Genomic DNA, 19,925 nt, shown 5'->3' with positions numbered 1-19,925 from the left:
AGGTTCACATTTGATAATTGTTAGGGCTAGTTTATCCAGGTTCATTTCCAGCTAGTAACTTCCAAGGACATGGCCACTTTAAGGGAGGTGAGTTTGAAGACCAGATCACCACTAAGGTTCATTTTGCATTTATTGAGCTTTCACTATGTACTCATTATGGCACAGTGACTGGTTTTCAAATAAAAAGTTGAGAATCATTGTCAGACAAGCAGTGATTCTACTTAAAAATGGGTATTAGGACAGAATGCCTGAATGACATGCTGTCTTAGAAAATCAGCCACAGGATGTGGGTGAGGCTTTGTTGTTTACAAAAGAGGTAAAGGACCTTATTTCCTCCCACAGGACTCTTCAAATCTTGATGTACACACAATTAACAATGCAGGGCAGGATTCATGTGTGATCAGCAGAAACTTTCCGTCAACACACATTAATAATATAGTTGTAGCTCTTGTTTATAAGCTTATACTGACACGATCTTCTTTTAAAATATCTTTTCTTATTAGTGTGGAATTTGATCCATCTTTTCACAGTGCTGGTCTAGTCCTATGTCACCAAGGAATGGAGGCAAGCAAAGCTGTTTTTCCCCACAGCTCTTCCTGCACTTCGTTGGCCACCTGCTATTGACACTAAGGCTGTTGGTGCTTCTGGAACTCATCCACCTTTGTGTGTGTTAATTGGGTCAACAGATTTTATATACGAGTGAGATCAACTGGGGGTTCCAAGGAGGAGGTGTGGCATAGAGGGAATCCCCCAAACTTTAAGCTTCTGTCACTTTAGCCACTACATCTGGTGCTGATTTCTAAGCACTTTAATCTCCTCGTAAGTAGCTTTGCTGGCCCCAATTCCTAATAGGCATTCACCTATATGCTGTCTATTTATGTATCTGGGTCAACCCTGAAACCAGAGGTCTGAGCTACATCCAGATAGCCTTAACCTCTGATTTGCTCACTTCTTCCTTTTACATGCTCTCAGAGACTTGAAGTTGGAGTAAGACACTCCCAATGAGTGTAAATCAGAAACCGAAGTCCTGCTTTGAACATCTTGTTGAAGAGAACTCATCAACAACACTTACAAATAAAAAGTAATGCCAAGAGGCTCAGAATAAGCTGCCTTTAAAATGTCTCTCTGATACAATGGAACATTTCTCAGTGTGCTAATAAGCACATTGAATGAAATTCTTTTACTTCTGGGGCCTTTCTTTGAGGATTTGTTTTTTTAAGAGGGAGGAGACCTAAAGTCCAGAATCTTTTAGGGTAATATACAGGAAATGAGAAACCAATTCAGGGCCATCCATTCTTTCTCATTTCCTAGTGAGATATACAGAGTTCCTAATAACATGTTTGGAAATTTCCTGTGACCCTTTGTTAAATAATGGAATTAAGTATAAGGTGGAACCGCTTGGGCCTCATTTAAAGGAGTTTGGTTATTCAAGTAGTAAAAGGCTATTTTTAAGAAGTGTTCTTTATTATGATTTTAGTAGCTATGTAGCCCTGCTTTTCTATGATAGGCCTATTTCAAATGTCTCTACCATGTTCAGACCCAGTTTTTAATTCAGAAAGGACCATCACCATATTGATCAATTTCTACCACTTCCTGAGCTCTTAGAGGTTATTCAGCCTCCAGCCAGTCACCTGCTTGAGTCACTGCCCAGTTGGACTCTCCCAGTCTGAGTTCAAAGCTGAGCTAGCACAATCCCTCTGTCTTCTGTCATGCTGTTGACCAGTGTGGTCTGCATCCTAGCTAATAGCTGGGCTTGATCTTGGGCCTTCTGAGGACCATTGGGCAATTCAAAGAAACACAGAAAACTTGAGCACTGGAAGGGCTCCTATACATGTTACTAGAGCCAGTCCTGTCATTTCACAGATGAAGAACTAAAGCACAGATATGCAACATGACTGGTGCAAGCTGCTGGTTACATATTAAAGACATCTGGCAGAAGGAAACATTGTTTGTTGGATTTAAAGCATTCTTGGAGCCATTTCCTATGAAATGATCAGCGGCTTCACTACACAAATGAAGAAGACCCTATGGTGGGCTCACAGCCAGAGCAGGAATTCCTGACTTTTCATAGCGCCATTCAAAGTCCTTTTCATACTTTTAAAAGCATCTATGGTCCGTTAGACAGTCTGTACTTCAGTCCTTTCTATATGGTCATAGGTAAAATCCAAATAGAAGCTAGAGTATGTGAGAAATGACCTAGATCCTGGAACTTGAATTCTATGAATTGGCTACAGGATGAAATAATATTTAAATATAAAATACAACTTTCATGGGCTTTACTGAGTATCTAAATAAAGCGTACCATGTCTGCTCATTGGCATGCCTGGGGTCAATGAACTGTGCTGGTGTTTTGTGTGCTGTAAGTCTTTGGAGGAGAAAAAAGTCTCTTTTCTTCCATGTCTCCTACATTTCCTATTGGCAGCTATGTTCATAGACTTACCCATTCTGTTCTGTGTATCCTCACTGTTTTCTGTCTTCTGGTATTGTCCTCCCATGTTTTAGTGCCCATCTTCCTTAAGCCTTAGTACTTGTCCATCCCACCATCCTCTGCTTCTGTTTCCTGAGACATACTGTTTTCTCAGCTGTCACTTCTGGCCTCAGCCCTCACCTACATCTCTGACTCATTCCTGAACTCCAGTCCTACATCCACAACTGCCTTCTGAACATGTTACCCATGTGGCCTTTGATCACCTCAAACCCAACAGAAAACAGGGCCTCGACCAGATGGTCTCTGAGTTTCCTATTGGTTTCCAAACTCAGTTTTAGCAAACCAGCATTTAAGATCACCTCAATTCTCTCCCTCTTCTCAACTTCCCTATCCATTTTGAATGATACCACTAATCTCCTCACCATGTAATGTGTGTTCTCTTCTACACACATACATGTACACGTATGTACATGTGAGATTACATACGTTATGCATAGACATAAACGTGAGGGAGAGAAGGACTGAATTGGATAACATAACTTGCCTCGCAAGAAACAGCTCAAGGCATATGTCTTGTTGCTCTTAAGATAACAGTGTCATCCTCATAAAGAAAACGTAAAGCTTGTTGTCATGCCAGTGAGCTTATGAATTTTTAGATGTCTGTGTAAACTACAAGGTGTGACTTCCTGGGCATTTTTCCTTCCCTCCCCCAGCAACCACTTGTCACCTTTGAAAGCTGGCAGAACAGTGGGCTTCAAGTCCAGAAATAACCAGCTTTCCTACTCCCAGTGCTATGGTTTGTCATTTACCAGGAGTACCTCATAAATTGTCTTGTGCTTATTTGCCCAATGGCACATCTATAAATATATTTCAGAGTCAATAAGCACATCAAGTTTGAGATTCAGATTTGTTGTATCCAAATGTTAAAGCTGGGAGAAGCACTGAAAATCAGACTTTTCCACCTTCTGAGCCTGCTGAACAGGGAACCGAGGCCCAGAAAGGTTAGGTGATCTACCCAAAGTCACACAGCTATTTTGTGGCAAAACTGCAGCTGAAGCCCTGATATCTGAACCCCCAGCCCAGAGCTCTTCCATTCACCTATCTTTTAAGATTACGTCTGCCCCCTTCTGCCACTCATCTGGAGTGAGTTCTCAAGCCTGCTATAAAACCCCAATAAATTCTGGTTCTTAGTCTATTTTAAAACGTTAAGTATTTACACAAATAATTCTTAATAAAATCTTAAGTTGTAAATATGACAGATTCACACGGTTCCTTCTTCAAATTTAAAGAGAAGACTGTAAGATTCTAGAAGCTTCTGGTTTCTCTGCCTTTCTGGTTGCTTTATCCACCTCTACAAAATCAGGTCAGAACATTGTGCAAAGACTCACCTTCGCCTGCTGTCTCCTCAGCATACATGGTCAAGTAAGACTAAGCCAAAAGCACAGTTTGCTAGCTACTTTTCTTCTTAAAAGCTAACTTCTGAGTACCCTGTATTTTAATTATTGATGATAGGTATGCAGTTTCTGTGTCATGCATTTTTTGGTGTGAGTTCTAGAATCATCTGGAGTGGGGGAAGAACTTTTTATAATACCTCTGTGTGTAGCTGCTGTGAGTGAATTAACCTGTAAACCTCTAGGAAGATTGAATTGTGGCTTTCACCTAAAATGCTATCTAGCTGAGATTTCTGCCTATGATTTCTTCTGTGTTTCTTTTGGCTCGCTTTAGATCCTGCTTTATCCCCCATATGGCTTCTTAGGACGGGGTGTCTTCTAGATAACTTGTGCTTCTATAATTCAATTTTCCATTGTCTTTTTCCTTTAATTGTAGAATAAATGGTTCATGAGCCCCATCTTCTACATGAATATATAGACATTATTCTAATGATGACACAAGTTCATTTTTAGTATATCATGCAATTAAAGAAAAAAAAGAATATATGGACTTTCCACTGTTAGATCCAAACCTGGCTCAGCCTTTCATGGGCATGAGAGGAGCTGCTGCAGTTTAATCAGAAAGTCTGTGGTCTGCATGCAGAAAAGGGAGTGGGCTCAAGGAAAATGCCTCTGGGCATGTGAGAAAGATGGAAGTACAGTATCCTTTTCTCCTCTGTCAAAATCAGGACGCTACAATACAAGGACAGTAGGGAGATTTCTCAGCATTGGCTGCGTTGACCTGGCAGGAGCAAGAAGAATCATTTATCTCTGCTGCCTGCTCCCCAATATCCTCTGCAGGGTGAAAATAAAACTCAGTAAGTCTCTTCCGGAGCATTTCGGACATCCGTTGGTATATTGGCAAACCTGACCTTTTCTTTCAACTTAATTTTTTTAACTATTTTTTCCAATTACACTTGACTTTGAATGTAATTTTAAAGTAACATGAACTATCACAGAAAAGCTTTTCGAGTTCTGATCTACCTTCCTTTTCTGATGCTACCATTATAGGCTTTTCAGCCTCATCGCCAAGCCTAAATCAGAAGTAGGCGGAGGTACTCCTACCCAATATTTTGAGCTGTGCTGTAAGCAGACAGGTAATGTCAAGTCCCCATGAGATGCTGGGAATAGAGACTGAGAGCCTCAGTCTGGCAACTGCTGGTGGGCACTGGGCCTGCCCTCCGGGCTTGTGGTTGATGTGGGAGCATGTAAAGTGGTGGTGGTGATGCTTTCACCAGGCCATTTGTGTGCTTTATCTCTGGGCTCTAGTGTCTGCTTGCTAATTGATTCTTCTGAGAAAGAAGGAAAACTTCCATGAGAAAGCTAAATCTGTGACATACTGGTTGATTTAGAAATTTGAGGTCTCTGAGGCGCTCAGACACAAAGTTGCTTTGGTGAGCTCCAAACCTACTCATTGCATCCCAAAAGTAGAAGAGAGATATCAAAAGAACCTGTCCCTTTTCACCTTGTGTGTGTTTGTTTGCAAAGTTATCTGTGTGGATGAGTGTATGTATGTTGGCAGGAACCAAGGGGAAAAAATCGTACAGATAACAATAATGTTTGTTTTTGGCTTGTCTCTCTGTTTCTTATCCTTCGTAAGAAGCATTATTATATAGGGAAAATGTGAGAAAGCACTAGTTTATTGTGTTTTATGGGTCTTTAATCCTTTGCTTATAGTTTTTTTCCTTCAACTGATATTTTTTCCCTAATACTTACTTCAAGTTCACCACCACTGCCACCACCAAGTATGGTTTTATTCACCACAGGGCACACTGCAACCCAACCTTTTTCTCCCTTGTCTATTTAATCCTGACCTCTTTGTCCTTCGATTGTTGTTTCCCTAGATTACAATGCCTGCTCACCTTGGCATTCTTACCATTTTTCTGATAGGTGCTCAGAGATGGTCCGAGGGTATAGCAGGTAGATGGCTAATGTGAAACTTCTTTCCCCTTCTGACATCTACAATTGGCTACTTATTCATTCATTCAACAGACACATTCTGGACACTGACTATGTGCAGGACACACAACCCCTGTCCTCAGAGGAATCACAGTCCTGGATGTACATGGGAGGGGGATAGGGCACAATGTGACGATGGCATACTACAGAGTAAGTCCTCTTTAGGGAGGCTGGAAGAAGTGGGTGCAGTGCACCATTAGAGTTTAGGATGTAGACAGGTAGTGATAGGAAGGGTAAGAAATCGAGGTAAGAGCATCAACATGAGCAAAGGTTGGGAAGCAGGTAAAGTATGGAAGGTGCATAGGGAACAGCTCAGTTTTCCTGGAACTACATAGAGTGCATTAAAAGTAGTGAGGGAGAAGAGGCTGAAGAGGTGGGTTTGGTGTGTGGAGGTTGGGCTTCCAAACACAGCTAGTGCATCAGGAATGTTTGAGTAGGAGAAGCTCAACATTGGAGGAAGCATTTTCTCTCTGGATTGGTCTCAGATGCCTAGCACACGGGTGCTGGAAGGGGCCTACCTATCCCAGCCTCCATGTCATTTAGTGGGCGACTTTCTTGGAGGATGACTGACTTGGTCAAGGTCAAGATGTTGGATGGCTTTTCTCCCATGCAATATGGTGCTTGTAGTGCTGTGTTTGTGCCCATTGGTAGTCTTCGAGAGGCACCCTCGAGGTCTGCAAAAATAGTCTTTTTGAGCATTTTATGAATTTGACTCCAAAGGCAAGGGAAGTAAAAGCTAAAATAAACGAATGGGACTATATGAAACTTAAAAGCTTCTGCACAGCAAAAGAAACCATCGACAAAATAAAGAGGCAACCAACTGAATGGGAGAAGATTTTTGCAAACAGTGCCTCCAATAAGGGGCTAACATCCAAAATATACAAGGAACTCATGCAACACAACAACAACAAAAAACAACCCAATTGAAAAATGGGCAGAGGACCTGAAGAGACATTTCTCCAAAGAGGACATACAAATGGCAAATAGACATATGAAAAAATGCTCAACATCACTAATCATCAGAGAAATGCAAATAAAAACCACAATGAGATATCACTTCACCCCAGTCAGAATGGCTATCATCAACAGGACAAATAGTAACAAGTGTTGGAGAGGCTGTGGAGAAAAAGGAACCCTCATACACTGTTGGTGGGAATGCAGACTGGTGCGGCCGCTATGGAAGGCAGTGTGGAGGTTCCTCAAAAAATTACGAATAGAATTACCCTATGACCCAACAATCCCTCTCCTGGGTATGTACCCAAAAAATCTGAAAACATTTATCCATAAAGACACGTGTGCTTCAATGTTCATTGCAGCTTTGTTTATAGTGGCCAAGACATGGAAACAACCAAAATGTCCTTCGATAGATGAATGGGTAAAGAAGTTGTGGTATATATACACAATGGAATACTATTCGGCGGTAAGAAAAGATGGTATAGGAACATCTGTGACAACATGCATGGATCTTGAGAGTATAACGCTAAGCGAAATAAGTCAGACAGAAAAAGCAGAGAACCATATGATTTCACTGATATGTGGTATATAAACCAAAAACAACAAAAGAACAAGACAAACAAATGAGAAACAAGAACTCATAGACACAGACAATAGTTTAGTGGTTACCAGAGGGTAAGGGGGGTGGGGGGTGGGAGATGAGGGTAAAGGGGATCAAATATATGGTGATGGAAGGAGAACTGACTCCGGGTGGTGAACACACAATGGTATTTATAGATGATGTAATACAGAATATACACCTGAAATCTATGTAACTTTACTAACAATTGTCACCCCAATAAACTTTAATTTAAAAAGATAGTCTTTTTGCAATAAAAAGAGGAATATCTGTGTAAATTACATTATATGAACATTTTAGCAAGTTGATATTATAGGCTTTGTACTTTACATGAGGAGGTGTTTCATCTACAAAGTAGTGGTTACACTCAAAGAAATTATTTTTTTTAAGCGAAGAAGTGTCATATATTTAATAAAATGTAAGTATTTCTCATCTATTTTGGAGAACTGAGATATCCAAGATTTTCTTTTTTTTCTCATTTTTTTTAAGTTTATTGGGGTGACAATTGTTAGTAAAATTACATAGATTTCAGGTGTACAATTCTGTATTACATCATCTATAAATCCCATTGTGTGTTCACCACCCAGAATCAGTTCTCCTTCCATCACCATATATTTGATAAAGAAATTATTTTTTGAAAGGAGAAAAGGAATAAAAATGTCAATACTGTTTGCCTTAAAAATCACAATTTCTTTTAACTTTGACATATTGCATATAATATTTGTTATGGTAATAAGTGAACTTCATGGAATCACTGGTCACAGAAATATAAGATAATATCAGACTCTAAAGTTGGTCAGTAGTATGTACTGGGGATGCCAAAAAATGTATACAAGTGGACACTTTGGTCAACGTTGCTTAAGCAGTAATTCGCTGTAATCAGAAGTGTCTGGACACTGGTGGTAACCACTTTGAGCACCTCCTGTAATTGCAGAAGTCACACGTGACTTTTGTTATCAGTATATATTGAGTATTACAATTTTAATGTAGTTTTTTCCTTTCTTAAAATATGTATACATTTTTTTAGCACCCTCTGTACTTTCATTAAAACAATCACATTCCAATAATGACTGGCAATAATAATGTATAGAATGCAGCTGCTCAGTATATGTCTGAAGTGTGACTTAATCTTTAGGGACAATCATGTGAAATTGCAAGTCTTTAGATGAGACTTATAGTCAGCCTATGTAAACAGTGACTAGTTTAACTGAATTTTTGGTTTTGTTCAATACATTTTCATTGTGATATTTACAGCTTTGGGCAGATAATGCTAGAGTGGGAAGTAGGGGAGAAAGTTTCTCTTTGATTCCATTTTAGCTCATAGTATTTACCTGATGGAAATGTTTTGTAAGTATTTGGCATTTGAAAGACTTTGTTTTATAAAATAGAGGTTCTAAGATCCAGAGAAATTAGATGTATTTTGTTTGCCAATGAATATTAAGCAATTACTCTGTGCCTGGCACTGTGCTAAGCACTGAGTAATAAAACATAGCTTAGGCACTGCCCTTTCTACCTAATGTCCATTGCATTCTTCCCCCTAATGAATGGAGAATTGAATCTTAAATTTTGATTCTAGTGGGTGAAGACCGTTTTATGTTTCCTTTTGGAGGAGTATGGAAGAGGCTGTTCAAAGGAGGTACTTTCTTTAGCAACCACCAGGTGTCAGCAGAGGACTTGGCAACGTCTGCATTCTTGATTTTCTTAACTCAGGAAGGCTCTCCTCCATTGGAGCTTTTCAAAGGCAGTAGACCTTCACTGGGCCACCGTCTCCCAAATATTAGTGTCCAACACTTTCTCTTCAAGACTGTATAACCTCCACTCACCTTTGGCTTATAAAAGTAGCATTAGTTCCTCAATCTTTCTCTGATTTAAACCTCTTAATTCTGTCTTTCATAGTGATGGTTCTACAAAGTAGAGAGGCTGTCGGGGTGGGGGTAAAGGGGTTGTTCTTGTCCATGCCCCAAATAAGTGGCGCCCACTCTTATCTGCCATGGGAAAGGTGCAGGGTCCGTTATTTCTCCTGCACAGAGAAACAATCTGATGGTGGAACTTGATGGCGCTAAACTGCAGAAGGAGTTTTCAGAGTATAAAGGAGAGGCCTTGGCATCTTCACTAGCCCAGCCATTTGGTTCCTCATGTAGCATATATCTGGTGGTGTTCTCTTACAGGTATTAAGGGACAGGGTGTTGATTGACGGGAAATCTTGGTGAGGTGGGTATTGATTGGTATCATACTGGTTTTCTCCAGTTTCTCATCTGGCCTCCGCATTTGAATGGGCAAGCCGGACAAGCAACTGAGGCATTTGGGGTGGGGACAGTGGGTGATAGGGTGGGACCAACCTGGGGAAGGGCTCCCTTGGACACCCAGGCTTCCTCGAGCCTCATACGGTTTCAGAAGTGGTGGCACTTAGAGGCATTTGCGTGAGTTGCTAAGCTGCTGGTAAACTAAAGGAGACATCAGCTAGAGAGAGGCACAAAGTCAACCACTGGCTTCAGTAGCTAAAGCTTTAGGGAGTGGAAAATAAGGCATAGCATGCAGCCCCAAGTCTAAGCCCTGAAGTAACGGCCTGACTGGCACAAGGTTCTAGAGTTTAGGCATGCTGTGGGAATTTCCTGTGGACTGATCCGCGGGGTTTGACAAATCGCATTACAGCTAATTCCAGGAATTATTTGGATTCTTCTATTGTTTTATATTGAATAAATAAGGCAGTGAATCAATAGGGATTCAAAAATATTTGGAATGCTTTCCTTTTATAAAGATTTTTGTGAAAGTAGTCAAAAAAATTACCTTGTTCCTTAAAACATGTGGGATGTCTTTAAACATACTTTATACACACATGCCATTGAAGAGGGTGGCTGGTGTTCTCACTGGGGTTTTACCCAGCTCGGCATTGGACAGCAGCTCTCAGACCAGACCTGAAAAGGCTCTGAGACGTGTATGCTGATGTACTTTTTAAGCAGCTTAAAAAGTTCTTTATTGTTGACTTGACTTCCAATTAATATAGTAACTGCATATGGAATTGGGTAAGAGACAGGTCAACTTAGATACAATCAAAGTGTCTTTGCTCTATGCAACATTTCCATGGCTGTAGGGGATCCTACAGCAATTGCCATCTTGCTCACGGAAACTTGAGCCTTCAGATTCAGACTGTAGTGCTGTGTTGATTTCATACTCCCTTCTCCCTCTTCCCCTTTTCAGATCACTGGGGTGATCCTGCTGGCCGTTGGAGTCTGGGGCAAACTCACTCTGGGCACCTATATCTCCCTTATTGCCGAGAACTCCACAAATGCTCCCTATGTGCTCATCGGAACTGGCACCACTATCGTCGTTTTTGGCCTGTTTGGATGCTTTGCTACATGCCGTGGTAGCCCATGGATGCTGAAACTGGTGAGTATGTCACAACATCATACTGCTTTCTCAATTCCTTTTTGTAAAAATATAAATCCCATGAAAGTGAACTGGCCCTTCTTGAAGCCACAAACAAGACCTTCCTATTTATTGACTCTAATTTTAGTCCAGACTCTTACATAATCCACCTTTTAATCCCCTAGAGGGAAAAACAACCCTAAACACACAGCCTGGCACAAAAAACTCCAGTCTTGGTCCCTCGAGGTAGATGATGACAAAGCAGTGGCCCGCAGTTCCAATTGGCCATTGATCTCCTCATGGCAAGACTCCCTGTTCCAGTTTTGAACTTTGTCTTAGAAATCTCTTCAAGCATGTGATATGCAGCTTTGGTGGGCAAGGGAGCATCCCAAACATAAGCAGCTTTTCATCTCTAAGTTCCCATTGGAGAAATACTTTCTGTCTCCTTGAGCTTGGCCATGCTTGGATGAATGGGCACGCTCTTCTCTAAACCTGCACACGCTGGCTCAGTGCTATGGGAGTTGAGCTAAGCCAGGGTTTCCCCACTCAACAGAGGGTTGGTGCAGTGCCATGGATTGGCTACCAGTACCAGTGCTGGGTGCCTTTATTCTAATCGGACAGAGACAGCAGTGATGTTTCACAAAGAGTTTAGGGCAGGCTGTTAAAACGTTGTTCCTATGATTCTTAACTTTTGGGTAGACTAGTTGCCTAAGTGTCTACTCACTGCCGACGCTCTTCATTAAGAGCTCATGTTAAAGGATTTTTTTTCAGACATCTCCTTCGGTGAAAGGGGGGAGCAGAGATTCCTTCAGTACTGTGTTGCCTGCCCTTCCTTGTTTAGCTCTAGTTCGTAGTAACATTTAAGACCATCTAGTGACAGATATGGGTATGAGGGTAATTCACTCCAAAGGAAATACCGTCCAAACTGGCACAGGTCAATCTCTTTGTTGGCAGTGTCTTGGAAGTTGTGCTTGATTCAGCACATTCTGGTCTGCAGATGCCCTGGCCACCACTGATTTCTTCCGGGTTGGTGGAAAAGCCTTAGTGAGGCCAGATGGAACCACTTCTGGTGCTATCACCTGCCACTCTATGCTAACATCCTGAGTCTACCTTCTGGTATTTCTTAACAAGCACTAGGATTTCTTTTGCTCCAGTGTCATAGTCCTCAACTTCAGATGCATGCTTAAATCACCTGGGTGGCTTTTTAAACACACCTTTGCCAGGGCTCTGCTTCTAGCCAATTGAACTGGAGTCTATGGTGGTGAGGCTCTGGTATCACATTTTCTAAAAGCTTTCCTGGGGATTCTATTATACAGCTGAGGTCGAGAACCTCTTGTTTAGTACAATGAGTAGCAAGAGGAGGATTCATTTCAGAGGCATAGAAAAGAAGGATTGCTAAAAATCCATCCGTCCAAACAAGAAGGGGAGACCTGGTCATGAGACCTGACTGATTCTGACAGTAACTGACTTAAGTCTTTAGTGGCAAGGTTGTAACCTCTTTGGGCATTTGTCTTCATTTATGAAAGAATGGTCAAGGTTTCTTCATCAAAGTTTCTTCCAGCCCAAATACTATGACTGAAGAGGGGCCAGAAGAGGGGTACAATACCGGAATAGTTATCTCTGCCCTCTTCTAAAGGTGGTTCCATACCACGCTGTCATTTTCTCCTAACACTTGGGAGCTCACTGGCAGGTGAGCCTTTTGGGGAGTAGATAAATTTTTACGGTTTTGTTTTGTGTTTGGTTTTGGTTTTTTAAAAACCATCATTTATTCCTTTTACCTGCTAGATGCTGTCCTGGGTACATACTACAGTTTATTTATTCCTCACCACCACTGTGAAATGCAGGTTGTGTTTTCATATTAGGTGATAAAGACTTTGAGGTTAAATAACACGCTCAGGTTCACACAGCTAATGTGGGGAGAGCTGGGATTGGAACTCCTATATGTCTCTTTCCAGAGTCAGTGTTATGTTAGTACGGTATGTTCATTTGGAGAAAACTTCAACGCTACCACCTGTATTTAGTACAAGCTCTTCCCAATAGGCTTTTGGCCAAGGCCTTCTGAAGGTGAAGGAGCTGTTCTCTGGAAGCTCCTGGAAGCAGGGGACTTCTAGAGACCAAAAATTGCTGATTTGGCTGACAAGAGCAGAAGCCATTTGATTAACTGCCAATCTAGAATTTTACAGTCGTCACTTCACCTCATTAATTGCAAAACAACTGAAAATGACTATTTCTACTCTACGGAGTCCCAGAGACACTGCTTCTTTTGTAAGAGTTAGTCTGTAGCATGGCGAGGACTCAAACCTAGGAGCACTTGTGACCACAGAGTCCAATATCCTTTCTCCCACCTGCCTCCTGACAGTTAATTTTCCATGGGGCTTTCTGGTGGAGTCTAGGCCTGGTGTGAGACTCTCCCTGGAACAAACTGTGCTTCTACCTGCATTTTTGTACCAACTCGAAAGAGAGAAGTCATGTACATGGGACATTCTACTCATAACTGTGTTTGATATTTTAATGGCTGTACTTGTGTGTAGAGACTTTTGTTAATATTTCAAATGAAACTGGCATTTTAAGGCAGTATTTCTTCCTTTTAAATATGTACCACTAGCTGAGAAAAGTAAGTTTTGGTCCTGTGTACATATGTACACAGTCAGGAGATATGTACACTTTACAAGGAAGTCATGTGGCCACGTGCAGTCTATCTAAATTCTACAGCATCACCTAGGGCCATTCCAAATGCTGGGACTGTTGAATTTCATTTTGAGATGAGAAAAAGCAGATTTTAAGGCATATACCTCGTAGGAAAGGAATAGATTCTTTCCTTTTATCTGCTTTTCAAAGTCACAAAAATGGAAACCCTTAATGTCTCATACGTGCCATGTAATATCCCTGAATTTAGTTGTGCACACGCACACATACAAAATCAACTTGGAAAGTACAGGAAGCATGAAGTGAGTAAGAAGCACTAAGGATTTTAGATGTCTGAAACCACTGGTAGTCAGTAGCGTAACATATTTGCTTTTTTAAGGGCTATCCAGTCCACGTAGTGTGCAGAACCAGGGACGTAAGCAGCCCGCTGGCCACTGCTGTGGGTGCTGCATCCGGGTCTGACTGCAGTATTGAGGACGAAGGCCAACCTGTGCACATTCTGGTCTTCCTGTGAGGACGGGAGGGATACAATGCCGAAGGGAGGGAGTTTGAGGTCATTTTCTACGAGATGGTCTTAAGGAAACTAGAGAGGTTTGTCCAAATGAAGAAAAGCAGCAGGTTTGCCCCTGGCTATTTGTACATCTGAAGGGTCTGTTGTAAAAAAAAAGGAGGTTAGGCTGGTTCTTGTGCCTCCTGAAAGCAGATCCAACCCCAGCAAGTGGAAGTTACAAGTGGAAGACTACACAGTGGAAGACTGTGGCCGAGGGAAAGGAAGTCTTTCCAGCAGCTGAACAGTTTGAATATTGAATAGATTGCAGGGGGTGGGTGGGTGGAGGGAGTCGGCGTGGCTTGCAGATGCTCGATGGAGGATGTGGGCAGATGCCAGATGACCACAATGAGGAAGGTGGTATGAAGGATTCCCAGTCAGAGTAGAACTGTGTCCTGTGACTTCCAGAGTACCCTCTAGCTCAAAAATTCTAATGTTCAAAATGGCGGATACCTTAGTATTAAAAAGCTCTTCCAGATTTCTCCTGGTTGAGCCTGACAGGCATGAGGCCAGTTCCTGGATGAGCTCTCCTCAGCATGTCTGCCCCAAAATGCTTGTGCATATTAAACAGACACATTCCTATATTGAGGCTCATGTGGGTAAATCTGGAGACGAGTAGTTTTAAACTTTTCGTAAACATTGCTAGGGAATATGAGGATTTGTCTGATCCCCCCTGACAAGAAGTAACCTACCCCAAAGAAGCACTCTTCGGAATCTTGACATATCTGACTTTGTCATTATCCACTTGATTTTCAGTATGCCATGTTTCTGTCCCTGGTGTTCCTGGCTGAGCTTGTAGCTGGCATTTCAGGGTTCGTGTTTCGTCATGAGGTGCGTATACACAAACTGGAGCTCTCAGCTAAAGGGTCTTTGGGAGGAGGAATTCTGAAACCTCATGAAATGTAAAAAGGGCGCATATAGGCTACTTGGCATCTCTAGTGGTATCGCTATTTTCCAAATGTCATGTAATACGGGCTGAAATGCCAATAAAATTTTAAATGTAGGAATTTCACCAAACTCGAAACCTTAGGTGTTGATCCTCACGCTGTTTCTTTATATAGCTATGATAGAAAATGATTCTCCACCTTGTTTTAAAGCAGTGACCTTCAATATAGATTAAAGACTGCTTTTAAAACAGCCTGCTTCAGCAAGGTCCAAGTGTGTATCTGTATAACAGGATTTCTGAGATTGCAAAGGTAAGCCAAACTAGTTATGGCCCAAAGACAAAGCACGAGATTTCCCCAGAGCAGCCGGTCCTCTCTTCTCTCCTCCCCTGCTGCCCCAGGGGTAAAATCCACAGCCCAGTAGTGAGGAGCCCAGCTGCTTTGCATGGTGCTGAGGGAAAAGGGGAGAAGCCAGTCATGATCCAAAACCCCTACAGCGCTTTGTTTTGAATTCACATGTAAAATTTTAGATTTCTAAAGCTGGGGAAAAAGAATTCTGAACACTGTTTTGTGATCACAACGGTTGGTTTCAAGGACACTGTCAGCTGTCCTGTGATTCGTGTGGTCATCCTTCCATGTACTGTCACGGTAGCTGTTCTAGATGATGGATCAACGCTAATGCAGAGACGAGACGTTCTCATGCTGCCCGTAGCTGCTTGTGGTATCACTTTTCAGATGTGTACAGAGGGTGCCAAAAAGTATATATACATTTTAAGAAAGGAAAACTATTAAAATTGTAATACTCAATATATACTGGTGACAAAAGATGAATACAAGTCACGTTTGACTTCTGCAATTACAAAAGGTGCTCAGAGTGGTTACCATCAGTGCCCAGACACTTCTGATGACGGTGAACTACTGCTTGGGCAACGTTGACCAAAGTATCCACTTGTATACATTTTTCTGGCACCCCCGGTATATTGATGATAGGTTAGAAAGTGTGTATGCTACAATAAAGTTCTGGTTCTAATGCCAAAAGTTTAAAAATCCATTATTGTAAATCCGTTATTGTGCCCTGTAAATAGCAGTCAAACCAGAAGTAGATACTCATGTATTAGAAAGGAACAAAGTAGCAGGAAATCACACTGAAGTGTTTCTGTGGCTCTTGGAAGTTTGGCATCGTCTGTCTCAGGTCCTGCTATTGTGCTCAGAACAAGTTAAGTGCCCAGTGAGTCTGCTTTATGCACTTTTTGTCCCTTTTCCCTATCGCCCTGGTTTTTCCCTTTATCAGAGATGGTATCTCAGATGCCAGGGCTGACTTCTAGAACCCATTTCATATGCACAGTGCATCTGGAATTAGAAGCCCCATTCTTATTCTCAGGTGAGGCGAAATCTGATGACATCACAGTCTTGACAGCCCTAGAGGTACCCCCAGTACATGTGTTGTGAACTCCATGCACAACCTGGCTGGCTCCTACCTGAGCCCTTGCCCACCTTCCTCCCCTGTGCTGCTGTGACTGGGCTCCACTTAGGGGATGTTCTCTTAATGGTTCCTGATACCTAGGGCCTGGACGACCTCATCCACCTAAGTTTTTCATCTGAAACACTTACGGGAGTGATGGGGAGGGTTTACAATGCCACTCTTTGTCCACCAGTACTGGTTTTGAGTGTGGCTAAACAGTCACACACGCATGATGACAATAGGTGACATTTAGCACCATTTACTCACAAGCATATGGTGAGAGAAGCACAGCAGGACAGCAGAGGGTTTGTTTCTTCAGCCGGAGTCCACAAAGTGGACACCCACCCGCCCCTAAGAGACCGTACAGGTACAGTGAAATGAGAGGACACAGCCGGGTGTGGTAGCCACCTGGGCTTAGAAGCTCCATGTAACCAGTGTCTCCTTTTCTCTGGTAAGTGTCCCGTGGGCATAGCATCCAGTATCTCAGCAAGGAAATTGCCTAGTTAGGAGAGTCACTATACTTAGCCCTAAGCCTCCCACCAGGTAATTATTGTCATTTGCTGTCCTCCCAGTCCAGGGTAATTTCACCAGTCAGGGACCCTTTTACTGTGAAGTGGGGTTGCCTGGTAACACACCTGACCCTCCACCTTCAGCAGGTTTCCAGGGGGAACAGAGCTTGAGAGTTAACCAAAGGTCAAATGTGTTCACAGAGGAGAAAGGATTTTGTTAACCGTTTATTAACAAGAAAGGTTCGTGTTCTTTAGCCTCTTCTTTTTGGCCTTAGTAAAGACATATAAGTGAAAGTTGGTTTTGCCCCACTCCTCTATGCTAGAATAAAGATGTTTCTGGTCAAAACATTGGTTTTCCTGACCCCAGTGGCTTGTCCTTTGTCATTCTTCTGAGGAAGGGCAGAAAAGTTATAGAAAGAAAGATGGCAGAGGGTAAGGTGGGTGGGGGGTGGGAGATGAGGCTAAGAGGGATCAAATATATGGTGATGGAAGGAGAACTGACTCCGGGTGGTGAACACACAATGTAATTTATAGATGATGTAACACAGAATTGTACACCTGAAATCTATGTAATTTTACTAACAACTGTCACCCCAATAAATTTAAAAAAAAAAAGAAACATGGGCACTAATTAATTCAGAGAAAGTAACTAGAAAACCCAAGTTTAGTGGTTCACCACCAAAGCCCTTTTACAAACTGACCAGCCACTTCAGTGGGTCCTTTCACCAGGCAGGCTTCCTCTGGATTAGGGGTAAAGGGAACGACTTCTTTTAAATTCCTGAGCTAATACTAATAAACCCTGGGCGAATTTCCTGAGCTCTTTCGTCTCAGAAAACAGGGTATTCTCTCTCCCTTGCTTAGACTTACTCCGAGACTTTAGAAGAGGCTCTTTTAGGGTAGAAGTTGCTAAGACGCGTGAGTCGGTTTGGGCTGCCGTGGAGCAGAACCCATTCCTCCATGTCTTCCATAGATCAAGGACACCTTCCTGAGGACCTACACGGATGCCATGCAGAATTACAATGGCAATGATGAGAGGAGCCGGGCGGTGGACCACGTACAGCGCAGCGTAAGTTCCAGGGAAGGGAACTGCCTGCAAGGACTGGCCTTAGCCTTGTGGGCTGCTGCTGATGTTGGACCAGTAGCATTTGCTGTTGATTCCAGTTTTCCAGCTCTTGGTCCAGTTCCGTTTCCAAGCGTTGATATCCAGTACCTGTCCAGGGTCCAGGTATCCAGGTAATTAGTGTCAAGAAGCATCCCAGTCTCTGGTCTGCTTTTCATCAGTAAGGATGGTGAACATCCCAAGGAAAGCCAGTTTGCCCTTAAAGTCTGAAGCCTTGTTGAAAGAGGTAGGCAGTGAGTGTATTAACAGCCTCGTTTAGAGTTGGTTCCTAAAGGCTGGCGTTCCGGAAATAGTGTCTTTAGTCTGGGTGGAGAGCTCAAGTAAACTGCGTTCACTGGCTTGGGCAGTGCAGTGGGGATGGAGAGCGGACCTAGAAGAAACTGAAGATCAGTCAGGTGAGGTGTGAGTGGCCCAGGCTGCCTGGTGCTTTACAGAGGATATGAGGAAAATAAGTGTTTCCTTGTCTGGAGTCACTCAGGAGGGGAGGTGCTAGTGCTTAAGCCCATCAAAAACCCATGGAGGCTTTTGGTTTGGGGGTGGTTTTCATTTGTTTGTTTATTTTGTTTTGTTTTACTTCAGAAGCAGTATTTTAATTTTGGGGGTAATTTATTTTGATAAAATTTCAAACTTATCCAGAAAAGTTGCAAGAATGGTACAAGGAACTGTATACCTTTTACCCAGATACACAAATTATATTTTTGTCCCATTTGTTTTAATATTCTCTGTGTCACTGGTTGGGCAATCTTTTCTGTAAATTTGAAGGCCATGCAGTCTCTGTCACAACTACTCATCTCTGCCACTGTGGCACAGAAGCCACCATAGACAACACGTAAAGAAAGAGGCCTGGCTGTGTCCCAATAAAATTTCATTTACAAAACCAGGCAGCTGCTGGGCTGGAGTTTACCAGCACCAGCTCTCTTTCTTCATCTACGTGCATCTTTTGCTTTCCTTAAACCGTTTGTTTAGTTCTCAGTATAGATCCTTAGAAGGGCTTTTGAAAACCATTTTTGCCTCAGCTCCCCCATCACCAATCCTCACTGAGTTGCTCGATACCTTGAACATCACCCAAACACACAGGTGGTTTCGATGGCTAGCCAGGCCAGAGAAATACTGCTGTGCTTTGTGGACGTGCTACGAAAGCCAACACGGCCTGTCATCTGGGACGACCTTCCTTCTCTGAGTTCAAATGGGCTTCCCAGTGAGCATCGTTGTGAGTGGAGCTTTAGCTCATCTGTACTCACCAAAGCTGTGCCTGTTGACTTAGAGGCTTGGCCCCTGTTTCTCTTTGAAAAGTTGCAGGGCGGTGAGTGAGGAGAACATAGTCTTTGATCTGCCACACTTTGATTCTTTTCCTTTCCCTGTTAACAGCTGAGCTGCTGTGGTGTGCAGAACTACACCAACTGGAGCACCAGCCCCTACTTCCAGCAGCATGGCATCCCCCCGAGTTGCTGCATGAACGAAACCGATTGTAATCCCCAGGATCTGCACAACTTGACCGTGGCCGCCACCAAAGTTAACCAGAAGGTACTTGCTTCCTCTCTGCCCTGATGGGATCAGTGGTGAATGTTTGGGGAGGGCTGTTTTGTTTCTGAGACGTAGGTTAGACATGGTAGTCTTAAGAGGGAGTCAAGAATACTCCTTTGTGGTCCTTTATTGGCTGGGAGAGCCACTCGAGGCTGCCCACTTCTGAAGGAGAAAGCTGTGACTCAACTCAGCCTGGCATCCCTCTCACAAGAATTGGACCAGGCATATAGTTAGGAAGGTTTAGCAAGTGGTTTCTGTTAACCCTGATGGTGATGTCAGGGAATGTTGGCTTTCTTCTTTCTGGGTGTCTTTCTTCTGCTTAATATATCTTCTCAACATGAAATTATTCACAGCTGGGTGTCAGTCCTTAGCAGGAAGGGGGAGTCAAGTTGACAGACAGCATCTGCTTCTGCTAGGAGGGTGGCCTTTGTTTTAGGGAGTTCACTGCTCTAGGAAAAGAAATCAGCAACTCCACTT

At 42.7% G+C, this 19,925-nt stretch overlaps 1 protein-coding gene across 1 annotated transcript in view; it reads left to right on the top strand.

The window, feature by feature from the left end:
- TSPAN7 (tetraspanin 7) overlaps positions 1-19,925 on the top strand; it is a 133,750-nt gene that overhangs the window by 99,103 nt on the left and 14,722 nt on the right. The window contains exons 2-5 of the mRNA XM_033104190.1: positions 10,589-10,777; positions 14,706-14,780; positions 17,775-17,870; positions 19,293-19,448. Coding sequence (XP_032960081.1) covers positions 10,589-10,777; positions 14,706-14,780; positions 17,775-17,870; positions 19,293-19,448 — 516 coding nt within the window. The remainder of the gene's footprint in view (positions 1-10,588; positions 10,778-14,705; positions 14,781-17,774; positions 17,871-19,292; positions 19,449-19,925) is intronic.

Source organism: Rhinolophus ferrumequinum, chromosome X, assembly GCF_004115265.2.
Source record: "Rhinolophus ferrumequinum isolate MPI-CBG mRhiFer1 chromosome X, mRhiFer1_v1.p, whole genome shotgun sequence".
NCBI lineage: Eukaryota > Metazoa > Chordata > Mammalia > Chiroptera > Rhinolophidae > Rhinolophus > Rhinolophus ferrumequinum.
Note: the sequence above shows the minus strand (reverse complement) of the source record. Positions and strands in the feature narration are given on the sequence as shown.